The sequence below is a fragment of the Schistocerca gregaria genome, chromosome 2 (assembly GCF_023897955.1).
Source record: "Schistocerca gregaria isolate iqSchGreg1 chromosome 2, iqSchGreg1.2, whole genome shotgun sequence".
In the NCBI taxonomy this organism is placed as follows: Eukaryota; Metazoa; Arthropoda; class Insecta; order Orthoptera; family Acrididae; genus Schistocerca; species Schistocerca gregaria.
In genome coordinates this window covers 773009998-773036968 of record NC_064921.1, presented here as the reverse complement: position 1 = coordinate 773036968, position 26971 = coordinate 773009998, and the positions used below count along the sequence as shown (strand labels likewise).

Below are 26971 nucleotides of genomic sequence, written 5' to 3'. Positions count from 1 at the left end.
GTCTCTTTTGAAGGTCAAATTTGACACACTCATATAGTTACTTGACACTTCCATATAGTCACAGAAATCAAGAAAGATCAATACCCAGCAACTTAACCGTATTTACAGCCTCTGAATCATAACTTTTTTAAATATTTAAGCATATCACCATATGGCTACGACAATCAACCCTTCCAATCACTTTTCCTTTCAACTCTGATTCAGATCATTGAAAGTTAAAATCAATCAGTACATACAATTTTTGTGGAATTATAATTACCAACTAAATTACACTTCATCAGAACTTCTCCTTACCTTCTCCTACCTGTGCGTGTGGCAGTGATTCTTCAGTATGAAACCTTGATGAAAGATTATTAAAACGAGGTCACTCTGACTGTAAGAAAGCTACAGTCTAAGCAAATTAATAGGAGAATTCAACAGTAGAGTGTAGTATTACAAATCTGTGTTAATCATTTATAGACTCAAATATAAATGTAGTTCCAATAATTATTTTATTTGTACAGTCTACATCTTATGTGATCTCTCAGTCTTCAGTAATTCTTCCCAGCAAAGTCATGCAATAAGTGGTCAAAGTATGCTGTTGCAGTACTGAAAATATATATTGTTATTGCTTCATGACAGTGCAAGATGAACTAGGCTCTTGTTAACCATTCAATAGATCACATTATTTTACAACCACTATAGTGGAAGAACAGAAATCAGTATAAACTATATTCTTTCAATTTCATTTTATCCACAGTGCTCAAAATATTATACTAGAACTAAATTATCATAAAATTTTCTTGCAATTCCATCTACATTTAACAAAAATTATGCACATTCACAGACACTCTCAACATAAAAAACTGGAACTTTATCAAATGGAAACTGTGGAACTAATTTGGGGAAAAAAGAAACAGTTCACTGTGTTTCTCATATCAAAAATTAAAAGTAGTACATACACATATTCTTTACTATTATTAAGCAATCAGAAACAATACACCTTTTCTGACGGCAAAAGTAGCATTTATCATCAACGCAAATTTGCCTTTCGGAAGTCAACCACAAACAATTATATTTATAACATAAACTTTATAGGAACATAATGGAAATAGATACAACAGAAGATGTCTTTTTAATAATCTGAAGTCTCTCAAGGATTCACTGAAATTCCAGTACCACCCTATAGCCACAGTGAAATTCAGTCACATGATTTTAATATCAATATTGGTCTGATAAATTGAAATCTCAAACATGTCTTCAAATGTCACAATACATAAATGTTTTAGCTCCTTAAATTAACATTCATAGAAAAAACTGTTCTTTACACACAGTTCTCAGAACAAATTACCTCAGAAATTAATAACTTAAGAAAAAAATATCAAAACATTATATTTCATCTTATAACTTCCATTACCTTAAAATGGAGCATGGATGGATGAACGTCACAGTTACGGCCACTGTTACAATATTGTCTACACTTCTGACAGCAAGAATTCATCAATCTTGAATGTTACACACAATCACACAACTTATTATTTGTGGGCATGTGTTCGATGGATGAGCATCCCACAATTCGATGTGAAAATTCTACCACAAACATCACATGGTGTCTTATCATACACCCATACGCGCCGCTTGTTGAAAACCATTTTCTTCCCTCGACCTCTGCTGTATCCACTTACACCCCGACCTCTGCCATATCGATTTACCCCCCGACCCCTGCTATATCCACTTACACCCCTACCTCTGCTATATCCACTCATACCCCGACCTCTGCCATATCCACTCATACCTCGACCTCTGCTATATCCACTCATACCTCGACCTCTGCTGACACTTTGTGCTGGATGTCGTTTTGGTAACTCTTTCTTATCCTCTTGGGGAATTCTGGTGCCCTGTAAAATGGAAAGCAATTGACAACAGTATTACAGAACTGATACATTATTTGTATGTGTTACATTAGCTAATGCAAGCAATATAAACCAGGGATCATCGTTGCTACAAAGACACATTCCACTGATATAACAATAAGAATGTGCATAAATAAAAGCAATTTCACAAGTCAATAATTGGTACGTTTTGCTACACATTGTCAGTGCAGTGAGTATGGCTCTTGCTAATACTTTTTTTGAAAGTTTCAAGCAGACATTTTCTGTTGGCAGCTACTTGAAACCATCAACTTGATATGCAACTAAGAAAAGCGAGCAAACAAAAATGTTTTTTAGTTGAAGAATTGGGAATTTTGGAGATGAAAACCAAATCAGACAAATTTCACGAATACTCTGCATAGACACTGAAGAGAGTGTTTAAATATAGTCTAAGAGACACATGCTGCCAGCCAGTTCAACACACCAAGACCAAATCTACAAAATTGCATCCTAAAATAGAACAGGGTCAAAATACAATGAAGGAACACATTTCACCATGACTCTTGCAGGGCTTTTGTTTTCCAAAACTAGTCAATTTCGGCACTTGCCTTATGTTACTTCTCTGTTTTAGCTGTTCCAATAATGTAGGCAAATTGTAATTTATTTACTTACATTAAAAATTCTCTTCTCAATAACAATGTAGAAAGATACTTACCATAAAGATAATATGCTAAGTTGCAGACAGGCACAATTAAAAGAAATTTACTTATAACCCTTCGACCACAGCCTTCATTGGAGAAAGACAAACATACACCATTCATTCATACAAGCAAGCTTACTTTACACACACGACTGATGATTCCAGAAACTCGGGCCAGAATGCAGCTATCAAATAGAGTGGTAGCAGCAATCTAGAGCGGGTGGGGAGGGGGAAGGGGAAAGGATAGCAGTGTACAGGTGATGGCAAATAGGAGTGCTGTCTGACAGAGCATGCAGGGACTAGAATGCCAACAGGTGCAGTGCCATGCGGCTTTGGGGAAAGGAGGTGGAGAAAATGTAGCGAAAAAGAAAAGGGGGGGGGGGGGGAGGGAGATTGGCAAGTACATTCGCAGAGGGTGGCAAACTAAAATTGTAGGATATGGGAATGCAGAGCACATGATAGGATGAAGGGGTGGGGGGGGTGGGGGTGGAAGCTGTTGGGTGGAGGATGTGGAGACAGTGTGTTACTGCAGGTTGACACCAGGATAATCACAGGAGCAGAGAATGAGTTCTAAAGATAACTCCCATCTGCACAGTTCACAAAAACTGGTAGTGGAATGGAGGATGCAGATGACTTGGGTAGTGAAGCAGCTATTGAAATCAACAGCTGGTGAATGTCATACCAATAGAAAAATCTGTGCAATGACTGCAGCAAAGCTGGTAAATGACACGGCTGCTTTCACAGTTCGCCCAGCTCATAATGTGGTAGGACAAACCTACCTGCCACAGGACTGGAATAGGAAGCACTGGAGGGTGGACAGGGCAGGTCTTGTACCTGGGTCTTCCACAGGGATACAATCCTTGTGGCAAGGGGTTGGGGTTGGGGTTGGGATTGAGGTTGGGAATATTATAGGGATGGACCAGGATGTTAAGGAGGTTGGGTGGACAACTGAACACCACTTTAGGAGGAGTGGAAAGGGTCTTGGATAGGATGTCCCTTATTTCAGGGCATGATGATAGGTAATGAAAGCCATGGCAAAGGATGTGGTTCAGTTGTTCCGTTCCAGCGTGGTACTGGGTGACGAAGGAGGCACTCCATCGAGGCTGGAACTTTTCTAAATTGTGTAGACGGGTGTTATCCTTGCAACACACTCTCTACTCCCTTAAGTATCCTGACCTCAAGACCTATGATAACATACTGCCCCTACACCCAACAGTATCCACCCCCCTTTCTGCACTATCACTTCCTCCCCATTCCTGTCTCCAACATTCTGTTTGCCACGCTCTGCAAATGCACACGCCTATCTTTCCCTACTCCTCTCCTTTTTCAATCACTTTTTCCCCATCTTCCTGCCCCACAACCTGATGCTGTGCCTGTTGGTATTCTAGTCCTCTTACACTACATCAGACAGTGCTCTTTTCTCCTCCCACCCATACACTCTCTCCCTCCCCCTTCCCCTTTCCACGTCCCCTCTACTCTGCTGCTATTATTCCATGTGATTGTTGCATTCTGGCCCAAGCTGCTGCAGTTGGCAGTCATGTGTGCATGAGTGTGTTCGCTCGTGTGAATGAATGGTGTGCGCTTCTCTTTTTCCGACAAATGCTGAGACCGAAATCTTATGTGTAAGTGTCTTTTAATGGTACCTGTCTGCAACTTAGCATGTTATCTTTATGGTACATACCAGTTATCTTTCCTACATTGTTGCTATTTCTAGCCGGAGTTTCCACTGTTTGATTCTCTCTGTTTAAATAGCTATGTATGTAGACTGTGTATCATTTCTTTTGCATTATGACATATGCATAGGCACCAGTATGGTAGATGTGCTTATGCACAAAATATTATCTCAGATGTGAGATTAATTTTTCTATGATACCAGAGTGTGATTGTCCCGTTATGTTCCCCATGTTTATGTATGTTTTGTCACTGTGACCTTGCAGGTGGAGGTGGTGGTGAGGGTTTCTGAAATTTAGATGTCTTAAAACATTATTGCTTTTCTCGAGGTACTGGTACAGTGGTACAGTATACTGGCACATATCGTGAAAAATCAAGACTGAATTTTTGTATCTGACTGCAGTTGCCACTTGATAATGGTATTTTTACTACAAATGGCAAATTTTAGAAAAATAAAATAAAATTTAACAGCTGAGGCAAAATCTATTCCTTCATTCACTGTAACTTAAGTAAATTATTTAGGAGTGAAACAATAAGTAAAACTACAAGTTTTTAGAAAAGAATACTTGAGACCTTGAACTGCAATACTGAGATTGACAGACATTTGCAGTAAATGTAATAAACTTTTCAGTATAGTTTATTTCTGTGGTGTTACCTATACAACTCAAAATGGGGTTGCTGTAGTGATCACTACAAAATGTAATGAAGCAGTTGTGAAACAAAGACCAATCACAGACTTAATACTTTAGTAAGGTTTAGCACAACATCCTGCTAATGTCTATATAAATGATTAAAGATCATGTCACTATGAGATTACATTCCAAGATTTCAGGGGAAAGAAAAACAAGATGTGTTTATATCTAATCCACATTCGTACTCCACAAGCCATTGTGAAGTGCATGGTACATGGTACTTCCTTCTGTAGAATAATCCAATATATTGCGGTTTCTTCCTGTTCCATTTATTTTGAGATTGCAGGAAGGACTGCATGTGCTGTTATAAATCTAATCTCATTTTCATGATCCCTTTGGGAGTGATATGTCCGAGGCTGTAGTATATTCCTAAATTTGAAAAGATATTTGTCAAAACTAACTTTGAAGTTATCGATGAAGAGAAAATGGGCATATCAATAAGCAGCTGGCTGAAGAAACCATTCAAATGATTAATGAGAGAAGAAAGGGCTCTCTAGGTGAGAACATTGCCAATTTTCCAAACATATGTAAAAAAAGATTCCAAAAAGGAAGAAAAATCAATAAATAACATAAAAAGTAAGAGCAGAAAGTGTAAAGGAGACCATAAGACTTGTCAGCCTGATTTGAGGGTGTAACCCAATATGCCTGTTGTATCTGGCTCATCATGTGGGTTTACAAAAACTTTAATTTTTAACTCTCACTCTGAGGTCTTCTTACACTTCACAGCTTGTTTAGTTACAAAGAAACAGTTTTAATGTGGATGTAGACTTCTCATCCTCCAAAAACGCCTCTGTGGACTTTTTATAATAATTGGGTAAAACAATCACGGTTATATCAAGGTTCATAGTATAATAATTTGAAATTTTTGCAGTGGGGACGATGTTATGCTTCTACTTTATTATAAAAATAAAAACTTAAAAACAATTATCCCTATAAACAGACATTTATATGTCTACTGTAGTAAATAATTTGTAGAAAATACACACATGTGCAGTGTCATGACAAATTCACAGTTAAGAACTGCTTAATTGGAGTAAGACGTGGAGGTACATTTTATTTGTCATGGATGATGAAATGCGATTTGAAAGGGACTACAGTTTCAAGTAGGATCTAGCAGATTTACTGAAGAGTGATAGTGATAATGAATCAATTTTCGGAAATTAGGATGAGAGTGACGCTGATTCCGATATGATAAGAGAAGATGTACAGGCCTGAGATAAAGTGGATGTGAGTGAACGTGCAGATGATGATCATGGTAGTCAGGAAACTAATGTACCTATTATTGTATCTAGAAGTGGAAAGATAACATAGGACATAGTACCATCTGATGTGCAAAAATGGTCAAATGTGTGTGAATTCCTAAGGGACCAAGCTGCCGAGGTTTTCGATCCCTGGACACACTACTTAAAGTAACTTGTGTTAAGAACAACACACACACCCATGACCGAGGGAGGACTCTAACCTCAGACAGGAGGGATCGCACAATCCGTGACATGGCACCTCAAACTGTGTGGCCACTCCGCACGGTCCTGATGTGCACAAGCACATTTCAAGGAATGTAACACATGAAATTGCACATATTCCATGTTTTCTTAGACCAAAACTTACAGACACAGACAGATTGTCTCAGACTTTTTACTACCCATCACATGCAGGGTGTAATAGTAATGCATATCAAAAATCATGCAGATGATAGTAAAATTCTACACCCATATATTGAACACTGGATTGAACTTGACTCTACAAAACTGTAGGCATTCTTTGGTCTACTAACAATGTGCGGCTCACACAAGGCATGTGGGAAAATGGCTTACCTGTTTTTTGAGCCACAATGAGTTTTTTAAGATTAATTAATTACAGTATTGTTAAATAGTGTGTTTTAAAACAATTTCTGGAACAAAACAAACTAAAATATATTTCAGACGTAGCTAGCACACAATTGAAACTTATACGAAACTTAATTATAGGAAGCAACTAAGGAACTGTAATTTCAACATTGTCCATGGGTCTCTCAAAAAACCATTATTATTTTTGTGGAAATATTTTACATTTTACTGACATGAAGTTGCAAGAATCACTTTGGGGTCAAAAAAGACCCCAGACATACAATTTTCCAGAGCTGATACCATGCGAGGGTTAAACAATACAGAAGCCAATTTTGAAGTGTTTTAATTGGGAATCATGTTTGTAGGAAAAGGCATTTTGAAGACTAAGTAGTCATATTCATTAACTTGTTGGCACATTCTTAAACAAACATGGCCTATACAAGGTTTGAATTTTTTTCATCATTAGGAAGTGAATTAAAAAATTCAACGCTCGCATTTGGTAACCACTCACAGCAAATTCCATTCTTTCTTCAAAATAAAGGGTGACCCAAAAACAGAGGTAAAACTTGACACATGTGCCTGAAACCAAAAACAAGTGCAAAAAGCAGCTAAATAGATGGCGCTGGACAACAATGTGTTAGTAATACCACATGAGAATTGTTAGTGTGACAGGTGCGAGGTATGCTGATGTGATAAAGAACTGCATCACCTTAGCATGGCTGATAAACATATAGTGGAAGGTACAACTTTTATGCAGGATGGTACTATACCCCATACTGCTACACTTGTGAAAGATCTCTTGCACACATTGTTTGGTGAGGATTGTGGTGTTGTGCAGCTACAATGCTTGGCCTCCCAGGCCCCCATACCTCAATCTGAGTGATTATTGGTGGTGTAATCTGAAGTCTTCAAATCTACTACAATCATCCGACCTCATTATGGAAGCTCAAATACAAAATCCAACCGCTGTTTCTCACCATACCTACTGATATGCCATACAGTGCTGTTCACAACAATGTCCATCAACTACAGGTATTGTTGATGAACAATGGCCGACGTGCTGAGTATCTGTTATAAAGATCATCATCACTGTTAAAAACCAATTGTTATGGTAATTATTGCTTTTGTATCATTTAATGCGCCATCTGTTGGCCATTTATAGTACTTTTTCTCTGGCTCAATAAAACCCCATTTCATTTCAAGCACTTATGTCAATTTCTGCCTCTCCACCTACATTATTCTGTGAAGTCGAAATTATGAAAAGGGTAATTGCAACTCACCGTATGGCAGAGATGCTGAGTCGCCCACATGCACAAGAAAACTACTGTCAGAAAGTAAGCTTTCAACCAACAAAGCCTTCATCGGAAATAGACCCCCCCCCCCCCCCCAATACACACACAAACACGCAAACACATAACCAAAGTTCCTGGCTGCTGAGGCCAGAAGTACTGAATTTTCAAATGTTAATTAACTTTTGGGTCACCCTGTACTTCACTATGTAAGTGATTCTGGAAAGGCAAGTGTTCTGGTGCATTAATATTCAAAGATGGAAAGCCTTTGGATCTCTCCCCTCTTACCCTTCAAAAACGGTAAATACAAATGCTTGTTCTTTCTTGTGGCCAGGAAAGCATTCCAATTAAATTTCTGAGAGTTCTATAATTATTGAGAGTTTCTCTGAAAAAATATTTGCAAGTAGATCCCAGTTTTGAACATCAACATATCACTTGCTCTTTCCAGTACTGAATAATGAAAGTGCCGTACGAGGCACCATCTACCTTACAAATAAAGTCAAAATATCTAATCAGCACAAAGGAACTCACGATGGTGGTAGGATTTATTGCTGCTGAAAGAAAATTTATCATGGACTTTCCTGACAATCATTTGGCAAAGTGCTGCAAACTGACAGAACAGGAAATTTATCAGACAAACATTTCAAAACATCAGTGCGTACATGTGCAACAAAATATATACAAACTATGCCAAGTAAACATCATCTTATTTTTGCCCAACGCATCTTGTCCTTTTCCTAACTTTCGAATATTGGTTAAGTTAGTCTATCATGATGGCAGGTGTCTTTCACCATCAGTCAGAAAGCAACTTTTGCAAAGTCCTGGCACAAGCAGCTCTTTGCACAAGAGAGCTGTCAGCTAGAGCAAGAAGTGGACAATGGAGATGCTCAAAGCCTGTGGCCGAGAGTCTGAAATGTTCGCAGTTCCACAGAGCAGAGCAACTCAGGAAATCGGGAATCAGTGGCCTCATAGGTGTAGGAAGTGATCATGGACCATGTGGAGTGGTGGTGATGTTTTAAGTGAATTGTCCTCCACAAGCCAATAAGTTACTATTCAGCATGGAAACCAGACGCAAACTCACAAGTGCATTCACAATAGTGGACATGGAATTATTCTTCCAGTTACCTAGGCAAGAGTTGTAGATTAGTGAGTGAGTACATGCTCAGTAGGTTTATGCCTCATATCAGAATGCAGAGCTAACAGGAGGTGGTGTTTAATGAACAAGGCAGACTTGTCAAGGTCTCACTGAGCCAATAAGTTCAAGTTCCTTTGTAGAAACTTGAAGTTTTTTTTTGTTTTTGTGCCTGACTATGTACCAAACCAATCTTCATGAATCATATAGGTTGAACAACAACAAAAAATTTTGATTTGACTGTAGATTTCTCGGTAGAAATGATGAAACCGGTTTTCTCATATGGACAGTCACTGACAGAAGTGGAACCAACATCATGCAAGCCCCAGTGAAATGTATGGGGACCCTTGCCATTTATATATAATAGAAAGAAACTTCCATATGGGAAAAATATATTAAAAACAAAGATTCCAAGACTTACCAAGTGGGAAAGCGCCGGTAGACAGGCACAATAAAATAACACCCAAAAACACACACACACACACACACACACACACACACACACACACACACAATTTCTAGCTTTCGCAACCAATGGTTGCTTCTTCAGGAAAGAGGGAAAGACGAAAGGATGTGGGTTTTAAGGGAGAGGGTAAGCAGTCATTCCAATCCCGGGAGTGGAAAGACTAAGTAAGGTAAGTCTTTCCGCTCCCGGGATTGGAATGACTCCTTACCCTCTCCCTTAAAACCCACATCCTTTCGTCTTTCCCTCTCCTTCCCTCTTTCCTGAAGAAGCAACCGTTGGTTGCGAAAGCTAGAAATTTTGTGTGTGTGTGTTTGTATGTTATTTTATTGTGCCTGTCTACCGGCGCTTTCCCGCTTGGTAAGTCTTGGAATCTTTGTTTTTAATATATATATATATATAGCCCAAGCTATCCGTGATCTGAAGGCTGACTGATCCATCGTCATTCTTCCGGCGGACAAGGGTTCCACGACCGTGGTACTTGATCGTCGGGAGTTATGTGGCTGAGGGACTGCGTCAGCTTTCAGACAACACCACATACAAAGTTTGCCAAGATAATCCCATTCATGATGTCCAGGCAGAGCTTCAAGGAATCCTCAGAACCTTATGCCCCCTACAAAACCTTTCACCTGACTCCATCAACCTCCTGACCATACCGACACCTTGTACCCCTAACTTCTACCTTCTTCCTAAAATTCACAAACCCAATTATCCCGGCCGCCCCTTTGTAGCTGGTTACCAAGCCCCCACAGAACGTATCTCTGCCTACGTAGATCAACACCTTCAACCCATTACATGGGGTCTCCCATCCTTCATCAAAGACACCAACCACTTTCTCAAACGCCTGGAATCCTTACCCAATCTGTTACCCCCGGAAACCATCCTTGTTACCATTGATGCCACTTCCTTATACACAAATATCCCACACGTCCAGGGCCTCGCTGCGATGGAGCACTTCCTTTCATGCCAATCACCTGCCACCCTACCTAAAACCTCTTTCCTCATTACCTTAGCCAGCTTCATCCTGACCCACAACTTCTTCACTTTTGAAGGCCAGACATACCAACAATTAAAGGGAACAGCCATGGGTACCAGGATGGCCCCCTCGTATGCCAACCTATTCATGAGTCGCTCAGAGGAAGCCTTCTTGGTTACCCAGGCCTGCCAACCCAAAGTTTGGTACAGATTTTTTGATGACATCTTCATGATCTGGACTCACAGTGAAGAACAACTCCAGAATTTCCTCTCCAACCTCAACTCCTTTGGTTCCATCAGATTCACCTGGTCCTACTCCAAAACCCATCCCACTTTCCTTGCCGTCGACCTCCATCTGTCCAATGGCCAGCTTCACACGTCCGTCCACATCAAACCCACCAACAAGCCGTCCACCTAACCTTCGTAACCTCTTAGTTCATCCCTATGAAATTCCCAAACCACATTCTCTACCCTCTGGCTCCTACCCTTGTACCTCCATTATGACAGCAGCCACCCATTCCACATCAAACGGTCCCTTCCCTACAGCCTAGGTCTTCGTGGCAAACGAATCTGCTCCATTCCGGAATCCTTGAACCATTACACCAACAACCTGAAAACAGCCTTCGCGTCCCGCAACCACCCTCCCAACCTGGTACAGAAGCAAATAACCAGAGCCACTTCCTCATCCTCTTAAACCCAGCACCTCCCACAGAAGAACTACAAAAGTGCCCCACTTGTGACAGGATACTTTCCAGGACTGGATCAGACTCTGAATGTGGCTCTCCAGCAGGGATACGACTTCCTCAAATCCTGCCCTGAAATGAGATTCATCCTTCATTAAATCCTCCCCACTCCACCAAGAGTGTCTTTCCGCCGTCCACCTAACCTTCGTAACCTCTTGGTTCATCCCTATGAAATCCCCAAACCATCTTCCCTACCCTCTGGCTCCTACCCTTGCAACCACCCCCGGTGTAAAACCTGTCCTATGCACCCTCCCACCACCACCTACTCCAGTCCTGTAACCCAGAAGGTGTACATGATCAAAGGCAGAGCCACGTGTGAAAGCACCCACGTGATTTACCAACTGACCTGCCTACACTGTGAAGCTTTCTATGTGGGAATGACCAGCAACAAACTGTCCATTCGCACGAATGGACACAGGCAGACAGTGTTTGTTGGTAATGAGTATCACCCTGTGGCTAAACATACCTCGATGCACGGCCAGCACATCTTGGCACAGTGTTACACCGTCCGAGTTATCTGGATACTTCCCACTAACACCAAACTGTCAGAACTCCGGAGATTGAAACTTGCCCTTCAGTATATCCTCCCTTCTTGATATCCGCCAGGCCTCAACCTCCGCTAATTTCAAGTTGCCGCCGCTCATACCACACCTGTCTTTCAACAACTTCTTTGCCTCTGTACTTCCGCCTCGACTGACATCTCTGCCCAAACTCTTTGCCTTTACAAATGTCTGCTTGTGTCTGTGTATGTGCGGATGGATATGCGCGCGCGCGCGCGCGCGAGTGTATACCTATCCTTTTTTCCCCCTAAGGTAAGTCTTTCTGCTCCCGGGATTGGAATGACTCCTTACCCTCTCCCTTAAAACCCACACACTTTCATCTTTCCCTCTCCTTCCCTCTTTCCTGACGAAGCAACCGCCGGTTGCGAAAGCTCGAATTTTGTGTGTATGTTTGTGTGTCTACTGACCTGCCAGCACTTTTGTTTGGTAAGTCACATCATCTTTATATATTAAAAACAAAGATTCCAAGACTTACCAAGTGGGAAAGTGCCGGTAGATAGGCACAATGAATAAAACACAAACACACACACAGAATTTGAGCTTTCGCCTTTTTCCCCCCTAAGGTAAGTCTTTCTGCTCCCGGGATTGGAATGACTCCTTACCCTCTCCCTTAAAACCCACATCCTTTCATCTTTCCTTTTCCTTCCCTCTTTCCTGACGAAGCAGCCACCGGTTGTGAAAGCTCAAATTCTGTGTGTGTGTTTTTGTTTTATTCATTGTGCCTATCTACCGGTGCTTTCCCGCTTGGTAAGTCTTGGAATATGACCTGACTGACAATATATTTTTCCATGCAATTTATTAGTAACTTTACATAGCGATATTACAAGAAAAAATTAGTCACATTAAACCACATGCTGCTGATAGAATTAGATTAGGACTTAAGATGCTGAAAGTTGAAGACAAGTTTTGCCGTTTGAGGATCAAATGACGGAGGAAGTAGAAAGACTATTAAAATTCAGATGGGTTATAGCAAGAAAAGCATTTCTGCAAAAGAGAAATTTGTTAACACAGCATAACTTATCTGTTTGGAGCGTAGCCTTGTACAGAAGTGAAACTGGGAAATAAACAGTACAGAGAAGATGAGGATAGAAGCTTTTGACACAAGATGCAACAAAAGAATGCTGAAGAGTAGATGCGTATACTAGATATCTAATGAAGAGGTGTTGATCGGATTAAAGAAAAATGTAGCACAACCTGAGTAAAAGAATGAATCAATGAATTGGGTGACGAAACACGTCCTGAGACATCAAAGGATCATCAATGTGGTAATGAACTTTAGAATGAAAAACAATTCTTCAAATGACTTTATTTTCAAAATTACGAAGGATAAATGATATTGGGTTTGAAATGGAGTAGTGACACGTAAAATATGACTTTAACAAGTGAAGGTCACTTAGCTCCTCCAATTCAATTCTGTCTCCCGCCTCCTAGTTGGTGAACCCTGGGACTCTGGGCAACCCAGTGAAAGACTTAGTACCCAACCTAAATGGGAAACAGGCAGACGACAGCAGTAGAAATGGTGCTCCAAAGAATAGGAGGTTGGGCCATGAGCTAATAAAATAGTCTTACTATGAAAGCTCAAAGAAATACAGCTGGATAAACATGGATAAGTAGCAAGGAATACGAGAAATGGAACTAGAGACCTGGGAAGCCTGATTGAAATAGTGAAAACATGCAAGGTGATATCATGCACGTGAAAGAAATAGGATGGACTGGACAGGGCACCTTCCAGAATCAGTATATTATGTACTATAGTGGCCACATTGGTGATTGGTGATTGGGAGCTCCAACGATAGGCGGGTGATGGAGCCCCTTAGGGAAATAGCGGAAAGGTCAGGGAAGAAGGCCAGTGTTCACTCTGTCTGCTTGCCGGGGGTCTCATCTGAGATGCGGAGGAGGCCCTGCTGGCAGCGATAGAGAGCACTGGATGCACCTGACTGCAAATTGTTGCTCATGTCAGCACCAATGACTCCTGCGGTCTGGGTTCAGAAGTCATCCTCAGTTCATACAGGCAGTTCGCGGAGTTGGTGAAGGCAGAAAGCCTCGCTCGCGGGGTGGAACCTGAGCTAACTATTTGTAGTATCGTTCCCAGAACCGATCGCGGTCCTCTGGTTTGGAGCCAAGTGGAAGGCTTAAACCAGAGGCTCAGACGATTCTGCGCAGATCTGGGGTGCAACTTTCTCGACCTCCGCTGTCGGGTGGAAAAATGTAGGGTCCCCCTGAATAGGACACGCAGGAAGCAGCTACAAGGGTAGCAGAGTACGTGTAGCGTGCACATGTGGGTTTTTTAGGTTAGAGAATTCCCTCCCTAGGCCCGACAAGACGCCTCCTGAGACACGACAAGGTAGTAGTAGGGAAACCGCAACAGGGAATAACAATATTAATGTGGTAATAGTAAACTGCAGGAGCGTCTATAGAAAGGTCCCAGAACTGCTCTCATTAATAAAAGGTCACAATGCCCACATAGTACTAGGGACAGAAAGTCGGCTGAAACCAGATGTAAACAGTAATGAAATTCTAAACTCAGATTGGAATATATACCGCAGAGACAGGCTGGAAAGTGAAGGGGGAGGCGAGTTTATAATGATAAAAAGTGCAATAGTATCAAAGGAAATTGACGGAGATCCGAAAAGTGAAATAATTTGGGTGAAGGTCATGGTTAAAGCAGACTCAAACATGGCAATTGGATGTCTCTATAGGCCCCCTGGCTCAGCAGCTGTTGGGGCAGAGCACCTGAAGGAAAATTTGGAAAATATTTCGAGTAGATTTCCCCACCATGTTATAGCTCTGGGTGGAGACTTTAATTTGCCAGATATAGACTGGGAGATTCAAACATTTATAACTGGTGGCAGGGACAAAGAATCCAGTGAAATTTTTTAAAGTGCTTTATCTGAAAACTACCTTGGGCAGTTAGACAGAGAACCGACTCGTGGCGATAACATATTAGACCTACTGGTGACAAACAGACCCGAACTATTTGAAACAGTTAACGCAGAACAGGGAATCAGCGAACATAAAGCGGTTACAGCATCGATGATTTCAGCCGTAAATAGAAACATTAAAAAAGGTAGGAAGATTTTTCTGTTTAGCAAAAAGGACAAAAAGCAGATTACAGGGTACCTGACAGCTCAACACAAAAATTTTGTCTGAAGTACAGGTAGTGTTGAGGATCAGTGGACAAAATTCCAAACCATCGTACAATATGCATTAGATGAATATGTGCCAAGCAAGATCGTAAGAGATGGAAAAGAGCCACCGTGGTACAACAACCGAGTTAGAAAACTGCTGCAGTAGCAAAGGGAACTTCACAGCAAACACAAACATAGCCAAATCCTTGCAGATAAACAAAAATTACACGAAGCGAAATGTAGTGTGAGGAGGGCTATGCGAGAGGCGTTCAATGAATTCGAAAGTAAAGTTCTATGTACTGACTTGGCAGAAAAACCTAAGAAATTTTGGTCTTATGTCAAAGCAGTAGGTGGATCAAAACAAAATGTCCAGACACTCTGTGACCAAAATGGTACTGAAACAGAGGATGACAGACTGAAGGCCGAAATACTAAATGTCTTTTTCCAAAGCTGTTTCACAGAGGAAGACTGCACTGTAGTTCCTTCTCTAGATTGTCGCTCAGATAACAAAATAGTAGATATCGCAATAGATGACAGAGCGATAGAGAAACAATTAAAATCGCTCAAAAGAGGTAAGGCTGCTGGACCTGATGTGATACCAGTTCAATTTTACACAGAGTATGCAAAGGAACTTGGCCCTCTTCTTGCAGCTGTGTACCATAGCAATCTAGAAGAGCGTAGTGTTCCAAAGGATTGTAAAAGGGCACAGGTCATCCCCGTTTTCAAGAAGGGACGTCGAACAGATGTGCAGAACTATAGAACTATTTCTCTAATGTTGATCATTTGTAGAAGTTTGGAACACGTATTATGTTCGAGTATAATGACTTTTCTGGAGGCTAGAAATCTACTCTGTAAGAATCAGCACAGTTTTAGAAAAAGACGATCATGTGAAACCCACCTCGCGCTATTCGTCCATGAGACTCAGAGGTCCATATACACAGGTTGCCAGGTAGATGCTGTGTTTCTGGACTTCTGCATACAGTTCCCCACAGTCGTTTAATAAACAAAGTAAGAGCATATGGACCATCAGACCAATTGTGTGATTGGATTGAAGAGTTACTAGATAACAGAACGCAGCATGTCATTCTCAATGGAGAGAAGTCTTCCGAAGTAAGAGTGATTTCAGGTGTGCCGCAGGGGAGTGTCGCAGGACCGTTGCTGTTCACAATATACATAAATGATCTTGTGGATAACATCGGTAGTTCACTGAGGCTTTGTGCGGATGATGCTGTGGTAAACTGAGAGGTTGTAACAATGGAAAATTGTACTGAAATGCAGAAGGATCTACAGCGAACTGACGCATGCTGCAGGGAATGGCAATTGAATCACAATGTAGACAAGGGATAATGTGCTGTGAATACATAAAAAGAAAGATCCTTTATCATTTAGCTACAATATAGCAGGTCAGCAACTGGAAGCAGTTAATTCCATAAATTATCTGGCAGTAGGCATTAGGAGTGATTTAAAATGGAATGACCATATAAAATTAATAGTCGGTAATGCAAATGCCAGACAGAGATTCATTGAAAGAATCCCAAGACAATGCAATCCGAAAACAAAGGAAGTAGGTTACAGTACACTTGTTCACCCACATCTTGGATACTGCTCACCAGTGTGGGATACGTACCAGATAGGGTTGATAGAAGAGAGAGAGAAGATCCAACAGAGAGCAGCGCACTTCGTTACAGGATCATTTAGTAATCACAAAAGCGTTACAGAGATGATATATAAACTCCAGTGGCAGACTCTGCAGGAGAGACACTCAGTAGCTCGGTACAGGCTTTTGTTGAGTTTTGAGAACATACCTTCACCGAGTAGTCAATCAGTATATTGCTCCCTCTTACGTATATCTTGCGAAGAGACCATGAGGATAAAATCAGAGAGATTGGAGCCCACACAGAAGCATACCGACAATACTTCTTTCCACGAACAATACAAGACTGGAATAGAAGGGAGAACCGATAGAGGTACTCGAAGTACCCTCCGCCACACACCGTCAGGTGGCTTGCGGAGTATGGATGTAGATGTAGATGTCTCAAACAATATTACAAAAACTATTAGGGCAAGGGGGGGAGGAATCATTTTTCTTTACTTACAACTTTATACGTCAGATGCATGATGATTGTTTTGCCAACTGTTGACGGCTGTGAAAAATGATGTTCTTTTACAAAAAATGTCTATAGTTATTGGATTAATGCGGTAGATAATGAGGTTTGCATAATAACGATATGGTAAAATATTTTCCTCATTGCGTGCTATCATTTGCCAAATTCTATGGGTTAGTGATTTGAGGCAGTGTAAACTCAGCTGTGTTTTGGCAAAAGAAGCAAATTTTGATATGGCAACTGGAGAAATGTGTAGGTTTTACTCAAAATTCACCGCTCATGAAGCTTCGCTGAAAGTTAAAAATGGTTAATAAACCAAACTAAAATAAATCACTGCATTTTCAGCAGTATTCTTCTCAGATACTAATGAAAGCAGGGGTGAAAGTACATCTTTTTGAATGGTCGCCATCAAAGTGTGGGTGTTGAGAGGCAATATAATATTTACAAAAAATACGAGTGTAGGCTTCAGTTCAGAATGCCACTTTCCCCTCCAGCACTCAACATTTCCTCTAGAGTGCTCTGAGGGACCCCCTCCCCCCCACCATTGTCACCCCCCCCCCCCTCCCAATTCACAGCCGACTGTGCATCTAGTGTCCACAGCATTTTGCACACTATACAAGAAAAGTTGACACCAAGTTTTGAAACTAACTGTGGGCTAAGGTAAAGGGATCCATTGTCTTGTATGCTTTTTAACATAGCACTAGCGAAGGTAATAAGGACCCTCAAATCAACACAACAGGCACAATACACAATAGAATGCTGCAGCTTCTGGCATACATATTACTGCCAGAATGGAACTAGCTGCTACAGAAACATATAGGGCATTGGCTGTAGCAGCAATAAAATGGAGCTGGAACGGAATATGAAGAAAACCAACCACATGTGAATAATATGACCAGAACTAAATACAATGTTAAAATTTGTCAGGTGCAAACAGAACATGTTAGTGAATTTGTCTGAGATCACTGGTAACATCACAGACTGATATTAGTATGGAAATAAAACAGCAAATCCACCTAGCTAATAAATGCTATCATGGGCTGGTCACATAACCTAAATCCAGAAGAACAAAGTGTCAACTGCATAAAACTTGAATACGCCCAGTATTAACGAATGGCTCAAATATGTGGACACTGACACAACAGCATGAAGAGCTAATACAATGTTTTGAACGAAAGACGATATGCAAAAACTAAGCAGACAACTAGTGAAGACGGAGTGTGGTTCAGGCAATATAATTTTGAACTTTGTATAACTTGTAAAGACCTTGAAATCATAAGGTTCATTAAAATACACCACTTGAAATGGGTCGGCTATGCTTTTTGCGTGGAACATCAGAACCTAACAAAAATAGCACTGCTGCAAAATCCAGTGGAGCAAAGAAGTACAGAGAGACCAAGACTTCGATACTTGGATGACATATAAGGTGATTTAAAAATTATTAGTGTCAGAGGATGGAGACAAGATGCTAGACAGGGACAAATGGAATGATGCCTTAGAGCAGGCAAAGCTCATCAAGGGCTGTCGAGCCAGGATGAAGAAGGATAATGGATATTTAGTTTTGTCAGCATTTGATTAAACTACAAACTAATGAGGCAACTGTTCTGATTGCTAATTTCTAACAAAAAATTAGAGTGAGCAACCAATTCTCAGTGCATCTATGTGAAACTTACAACTCCCTTTCAGAAAAGAAAGCTAACTAACTTGTTACAAAACATGTTTCTTCTGCATCATTCCTTTCCCCTGCAACAACTGATTCCCCTCATGCTCAGCATCCCCATTTAGAATCAACTGAGTTAACCATTTCATGATCAAATTAATAAAATTTCGCATATTATTGTAAAAATTGGTTTTTGGTTTTGAAATTTTACTGGGTGAGGCCATATTTCTAAATTTATATTGCTGTTTAGAGTTTTATGACTATTTTAAGGGGAACATACATGTCTCCCTGGACTCAAGAAGGAATAAATGATTCCACAAATTTATTTCTCATGAAGTCCTGTGAGACATATGCCCCATTTAAAACATTTTTTTTAACTAGAGATTAGCATCTTAATTCAAACAAATTTCAAGACGATAAGCCAGTTACAGTTTTGTCAACTGCTCATCATCCGAAAGAGATAAGATTTGCCACAAGACAAAATAGAGATGGTACAACCTCTGCTATATCCTGCTCAGCATACGTAGCAGAGTACACAGTTGTAATGGGAGCTGTAGACTGGTTTGACCACCAGAGAGAAAGATACACTACTGGTAGCAGGTCACTCAAATTGTGGCATTGTCTTTCTCATTTTCTTTTTGATTTTGCAACGGTAAACTGTTTCATCCTGTGGAACTGTAATAATGGAGGAAAAGACAAGCATTCATCAGAAACAAACCACGAGTTTGTGGAGTTTTCTGCTTCATATCAAAATAAGGGATATAAAATAAAATTATAGCACCAAATAAAATGTGTAAACATTTAGACACAAATATGAACAAAAGGCACAAATAGAAATTCTCTAGACACACTGGCCACACAGCAAAAACAACTAAACAAATTTAAAACTATATGCACAAATTTGTATATTTCTAGAAAACAGTGGAAAAAAGATAATAAATACCTTTACTGAACTTATCTATTGCAGATAGGAAAAGAATTTCATAACACTGCCAAAACACAATGCACAAAATGCACAACAGAAACAATTAAGTGATATCTCACACTTTAGATTCCCAACAATGAGCCTGTGAATCAGTGAAATAAATTTGTATGTGAGGCACACATCTCACCAGTCCCAAAAGTGGTTAAAATGTGTGCACTAAACTTGTTGTTGTTATTGTTGTTGTCTTCAGTCCTGAGACTGGTTTGATGCAGCTCTCCATTCTACTCTACCCTGTGGAAGCTGCTTCATCTCCCAATACGTACTGCAACTTACATCCTTCTGAATCTGCTTAGTGTATTCATCTCTTGGGCTCCCTCTACAATTTTTACCCTCCACGCTGACCTCCAATACTAAATTGGTGATCCCTTGATGCCTCAGAACATGTCCTACCAACCGATCCCTGCTTCTAGTCAAATTGTCCCACAAACTCCTCTTCTCCCCAATTGTATTCAATACCTCCTCATCAATTATGAGATCTACCCATCTAATCTTCAGTACTCTTCTGTAGCACCACATTTCGAAAGCTTCTATTCTCTTCTTGTCCAAACTATTTATCGTCCATGTTTCACTTCCATACATGGCTACACTCCACACTAATACTTTCAGAAACGACTTACTGACACTTAAATCTATATTTGATGTTAACAAATTTCTCTTCTTCAGAAACACTGTCCTTGCCATTGGCACTCTGCATTTTATATCCTCTCTACTTCGACCATCATCAGTTATTTTGCTCCCCAAACAGCAAAACTCTTTTACTACTTTAAGCATCTCATTTCCTAATCTAATTCCCTTAGCATCACCCAATTTAATTTGACTACATTCCATTATCCTCGTTCCGCTTTTGTTGATGTTCATCTTATATCCACCTTTCAAGACACTGTCCATTCCGTTCAACTGCTCTTCCAGATCCTTTGCTGTCTCTAACAGAATTCCAGTGTCGTCCACAAACCTCAAAGTTTTTATTTCTTCTCCATGGATTTTACTTCCTACTCCGAATTTTCCTTTTGTTTCCTTTACTGCTTGCTCAATATACAGATTGAATAACATCGGGGAGAGGCTACAACCCTGTCTTACTCACTTCCCAACCACTGCTTCCCTTTCATGTCCCTCGACTCTTACAACTGCCATCCGGTTTCTGTACAAATTGCAAATAGCCTTTCGCTCCCTGTATTTTACCCCTGCCACCTTTAGAATTTGAAAGAGAGTATTCCAGTCAACATTGTCAAAAGCTTTCTCTAAGTCCACAAATGCTAGAATCGTAGGTTTACCTTTCCTTAATCTATCTTCTAAGATAAGTCGTAGGGTCAGTATTGCCTCACGTGTTCCACCATTTCTACAGAATCCAAACTGATCTTCCCTGGGTTCGGCTTCTACCAGTTTTTCCATTTGTCTGTAAAGAATTCGTGTTAGTATTTTGCAGTGACTTGTTAAACTGATAGTTTGGTAATTTTCACACCTGTCAACACCTGCTTTCTTTGGGATTGGAATTATTTTATTCTTCTTGAAATCTGAGGGTATTTCGGCTGTCTGAAACATCTTGCTCACCAGATGGCAGAGTTTTCTCAGGACTGGTTCTCCCAAGGCTGTCAGTAATACTAATGGAATGTTGTCTTCTCCCAGGGCCTTGTTTCGACTCAGGTCTTTCAGTGCTGTCAAACTCTTCACGCAGTATCGTATCTCCCATTTCATCTTCATCTACGCCCTCTTCCATTTCCATAATATTGTCCTTAAGTACATTGCCCTTGTATAGACCCTCATATACTCCTTGCACCTTTCTGCCTTCCCTTCTTTGCTTAGAACTGGGGTTCCATCTGAGCTCTTTATTTTCATACAAGTGGTTCTCTTTACTCCAAAAGTCTCATAAATTTTCCTGTAGGCAGTATCTATCTTGCCCCCTAGTGATATATGCCTCTACATCCTTACATTTGTCCTCTAGCCATACCTGCTTAGCCATTTTGCACTTCCTGTCAATCTCATTTTTGAGATGTTTGTATTCCTTTTTGCCTGCTTCACTTACTGCATTTTTGTATTTTCTCCTTTCATCAATTAAATTCAGTATCTCTTCTGTTACTCAAGGATTTCTACTAGCCCTCGTCTTTTTACCTACTTGATCCTCTGCTGCATTCACTATTTCATTCCTCAAAGCTACCCATTCTTCTTCTTCTGTATTTCTTTCTCCCATTCCTGTCAATTGTTCCCTTATGCTCTCCCTGAAACTCTGTACAACCTCTGGTTCTTTCAGTTTATCCAGGTCCCATCTCCTTAAATTCCTACCTTTTTGCAGTTTCTTCAGTTTTAATCTACAGCTCATAACCAATAGATTGTGGTCAGAGTGCACATCTGCCTCTGGAAATGTCTTACAATTTAAAACCTGGTTCCTAAATCTCTGTCTTACCATTATATAATCTGGTCCCTTCTAGCATCTCCAGGCTTCTTCCATGTATACAACCTTCTTTCATGATTCTTGAACCAAGTGTTAGCTATGATTTAGTTATGCTCTGTTCAAAATTCTACCAGACGCCTTACTCTTTCATTTCTTATCCCCAACCCATATTCACCTACTACATTTCCTTCCTATACTTATTGTTTGTAAATCACTTGTAACTTCTGAGCTAACAGAAATATTAAGGCTTCAGACTGCCAATGCTTTGTGTCTGACCTCTGTCAATAATAATAATAATAATAATAATAATAATAACAGTAATAATAATAATAACAGTAATAATAATAATAATAACAAACAATGGAAAATCCAGGATGGAATAATAATAATATAGATGAGTTTTGCTACTTGGGCAGTAAAATAATGATGCTGGCCAAAGCAGAGTGGATATAAAATGTAGACTGGCAATGGCAGGAAAAGCATTTCTGAAGAAGAGGAATGTTTTAATACTGTATTTAGACATCTGTATAAGGAAGTCTTTTCTGAATTTATTTGTCCGGAGTACAGTTTTGTTGGGAAGTGAGATATGGTCAATAAACAATTCAGACCAGAAGAGAACAGAAGCTTTTGACATATAGTGCTTCTGAAGAATGCCGAAGACTGAATGTTGACAGGCACAATTAAAAGACATTTCCATAAAGCTCTCAGCCACATCCTTCATTAGCACAAAAGAAACACAAGCATACATACTCACAAGCAAACACTGTCATGCACACGACTGCCATCTCTGGCAGCTCAGGCCCTGGCATTCCAGCCCGAGGTGGCGGTCATGTATGCATAAGATGTGCTTATTTTTTATATAAGTGTCTTTAAATTTGTCTGTCTGCAACTTAACACACCTTCGTTTCGGTAAGCAGCAATCTATCTTTTTCTACATTGCTGATATTCCTCCCTGGAGTTCCACTGTTTGAAGACTGGATGGGGAGATTACGTAAACAATGAGGAGGCACTGAACAGAATAGGAGGAAAGAAATTTGTGGCATAACTTGACAAAAACAAGGCATTGGTTGAGATGAAACTTTCTAAAACATCAAGGACTCACCAATTTAGTACTGGGGAGAAGTCTGGGGGTTAAAAATAGTAGAGGGAGACCAAGAGATGAATACAGTAAGCAGGTTAAAACGGATGTAGGTTGCAGCACTTCTTCAGTGATGAAGAGACTCGCAAAGGATAGAGTAGCATGGAGAGCTGCATCAAACCATTTTTTGGACAGAAGACCACAACAGCAGCAATAATGACAACAGCACCACCACCACCACCACCACCACCACCACCACCACCAACAACAACAACAGCAGCAGCAGCAGCAGCAGCAGCAGCAGCAGCGGCGACAACAACAACAACATAGAGTACATCCTACAGCAGTGTAGCAGTCACTACATAGTTCTGTTGTGTTGTGCAGGCCCTTTGTGGCAACTACCTGTAAGTGTTTGTGGAAATTACCTACAAGCAGAAGGAGAGATTTGCAAAAGAGATTTAAGCGAGTGCAATGTATACTTTTCAATTTTACTATCATAGATCCACTGCACAAAGGAAGTGAGGAAGATGATGATCATACATTCGTTACGTAAGCTGCAACATCTAGCAGATTGTGTCACAGATTAATGCTAGTATTTGACAAAAGCTTCATTATTGCTAACATTTGTAACCAGAACTACAGTCTTATGAAATAGTTATGGTTGGTTGGCTGGTTCAAAAGGGGGAGGAAAGGGACCAAACTGTGAGGCCATCAGTCCGTTGTTCCCAGTAGAACAATTACCCAAGGGAAAGAAGACATACGACATAACAGGAGAAAGGAAGATCCAGAAGAACGACAGGACAACACACACTTAAAAAAAAAAAAAAAAGAAAAGAAAAAAAAAAAAAAACGGGGTGGAATAAACTGGGAGGAGAGATTAAAAACAAGAAATCAGATTACCATGGCTGGCTGACTGTGAGAATAAAAAGAAGAAGCCAGCCACTCTGCAACACATTAAAACCTCCACCCTAAAAGCCCTACAGTGGAGGACACAGAGGGACAAAGGACATGTGCTAAAACTCAGATCAAATGACAAAATCCACCCTCACAAATAAAACATAAAACTAAAGCTGCTGATGATGCACTGTTGCCCAACACCGAAGATAGTGTGCTGGGATGGTTAAAAGTCCGCCACAGAGCTGCTAAAAGTGGGCAGTCCAGCAAGAGGTGGACGACTGTCATTTGGGAGCCACAGCGACACTGAGATGGGTCCTCGCAACAGAGGAGGTAACCATGTGTGAGCCACGTATAGCCAATGTGGAGCCAACAAAGGACAACTGATTCCTTGTGACAAGCCCACAGGGAAGACTTCCACACATTCACAGTCTCCTTTAAGACATGCAGTTTGTCGTGCATACTGTTATGCCGCTCCGTCTGCCAAAGCCGAAAATCCTAGCGGCGTAAGGCAGAATGCGGGTCAGTTTCAGAGATGCCCATATCTCCAGAAGCAGTTTCCACGTAACTTGTTTCGCCAGCCTGTCAGCAAGTTCATTGCCTGGTATTTCAACATGTCCTGGGGTCCCCACAAACACCACTGAACGACTGGACCATTCCAGGGCAGAGATGAACTCCTGGATGTTCGCTCTCAAAGGATGATGAAGGTAGGACTGGTCGATAGCTCGTAAGCTGGTCAGGGAGTCAGAACAGAGAAGAAACGACTCAACATAACAGGAACGGATATACTGATGTGCACGAGATATGGCCACAAGCTCTGCAGTGAATACACTGCAGCCAATGGGCAAGGAATGCTGTTCAACATGGCCTCTGTGGACAGGGGCGAAGTCAACATTACCATCAGCCATCGAGTCATCTGTGTAAACAACTTCAGAGCCCCAGAACGCGTCAAGAATCGAGAGGAAGTGACAGCGGAGAGCGGCAGGGTTAACGGAGTTTTTAGGGCCATGCAAAAGGTCCAGATGAAGCTTCGGCCAAGGTGTACACCATGGAGGTGTACATGAATGGACCTCAAGTAGAGGTGGTAAAGGGAAGGACTCCAGTTCGGAGAGAAGGGATCGCATGCAAACTGCAATTGTGAGCCATGACCTGGGCCACCAATGCGAGAGATTAACTGCTGTGGGTGGGAAAAAGAGACGGTAATTTGGACGCTCATTAGAACTACGAATGTATGCAACTTAACTGGCGAGCAGTTGTGCACATTGAATCCACAATGGAGGGACTCCGGCTTCCACCAGGACACTGGTCACCGGACTTGTTCTAAAATCTCCTGTCTCTAGGCGAACACCACAGTGGTGCACTGGGTCAAGTAAATGCAATGCTGAGGGTGCTGAGGGCACCGCTGAACTGAAAATCAGACTCCCATAGTCAAGGTGGGATTTAACAAGAGCTCTGTAGAGCTGCAGCAGCATAGTGCTATCTGCAACCCAGTTGGTGTTGCTCAGGCAGCAGAGAGCACTGAGGTACTGCACTTAAGCTGACAAGGTGAGGTAGCCAAATCAATGAAGTGTCGAAAACCAGCCCTAAGAATCAATACATCTCCACGACAGTGAGTTGATCATCATTAAGATAAAGTTCAGGGTCCGGATGAATGGTACAACACCAACAGAAGTGCTTGTCACATGACTTCGCAGCTCAAAACTGCAAGCTGCGGGCTATAGCACATGAAGGCGCCTTGTCAAAGGCTCCCCGTAGGCGCTGCTCAGCCACACCAGTACTGGAGGAGTAATATGAAAAGCGGAAGTCATCCGCATACAGAGATGGGGAGACCGATGGCTCTACAGCTGCTGCTTAATGGCCACAAAAAATAGAGGTACACTCAATACAGAGCCCTGTGGAATGTCATTCTCCCGAATACGGGGGCAACTATGGGAGGCACCAACTTGGACATGGAAAGTACAAAGCGACAGGAAGTTTTGGATAAAAATTGAGAGTGGGCCCTCGGGACCCCACTCATACAATGTGGCAAGGCTATGATGTCGCCAGGTCGTATTGTATTCTTTACGTAAGTCAAAAAATACGGTAACCAAGTGTTGCCGCCTCGGAAAGGCTGTTCGGATGGCAGACTCAATGGACACAAGATTATCAGTTGTAGAGCAGCCCTGGTGGAAGCCGCACTGACATGGAGCCAGCAGGTCACATGACTCCAGGACTCAACCCAACCCAGTAGCTTACAAAGAATGTTGGTGAAGCTGATGGGCCGATAACTTTCCACATCAAGTGGGTTTTTACCGGGTTTGAGCACTGGAATGATGGTGCTCTCCTGCCATTGTGATGGAAAGGCACCACCGCACCAGATCCGGTTGAAGACGATGAGGATATGTCGCTTGTAGTCAGATGAGAGATGTTTAATCGTCTGACTGTGGATCCGATCCAGCTCAGGAGCTGTGTCAGGGCAATGTGCAAGGGCACTGAGGAGCTCCCACTCTGTAAATGGGGCATTATGGGGTTCACTGTGGCATGTAGTGGACGAGAGGAATTTCTTTTCCATCTGCCATTTGAGGGTGCGAAAAGCTGGGGGGGTAGTTCTCTGAAGCAGAGGCTCAAGTATAATGCTCAGCAAAGTGCTTGGCAATCAAATTTCCATCGGTAGAGAGCACACCACTGATGTTGACACCAGGGACACCTGTTGGGGTCTGGTACCCAAAAAGACATCTAATCTTTGTACAGAATTGAGAAGGTGACGGATGGCACCCAATGGTTGACACGTATCTCTCCCAACACTCCTATTTCCATCATTATATAAGCAGGCGAATATGGGCATGGAGCCGCTC

The 26971-nt window shown here is 41.3% G+C and overlaps 1 protein-coding gene across 1 annotated transcript in view; it reads right to left on the bottom strand.

The window, feature by feature from the left end:
- Positions 1-472: 472 nt before the first annotated feature.
- LOC126335005 (uncharacterized) overlaps positions 473-26971 on the bottom strand; it is a 276236-nt gene continuing 249737 nt past the window's right edge. Inside the window, exon 7 of the mRNA XM_049997834.1 lies at positions 473-1877. Coding sequence (XP_049853791.1) covers positions 1515-1877 — 363 coding nt within the window. The 3' untranslated portion in view covers positions 473-1514. The remainder of the gene's footprint in view (positions 1878-26971) is intronic.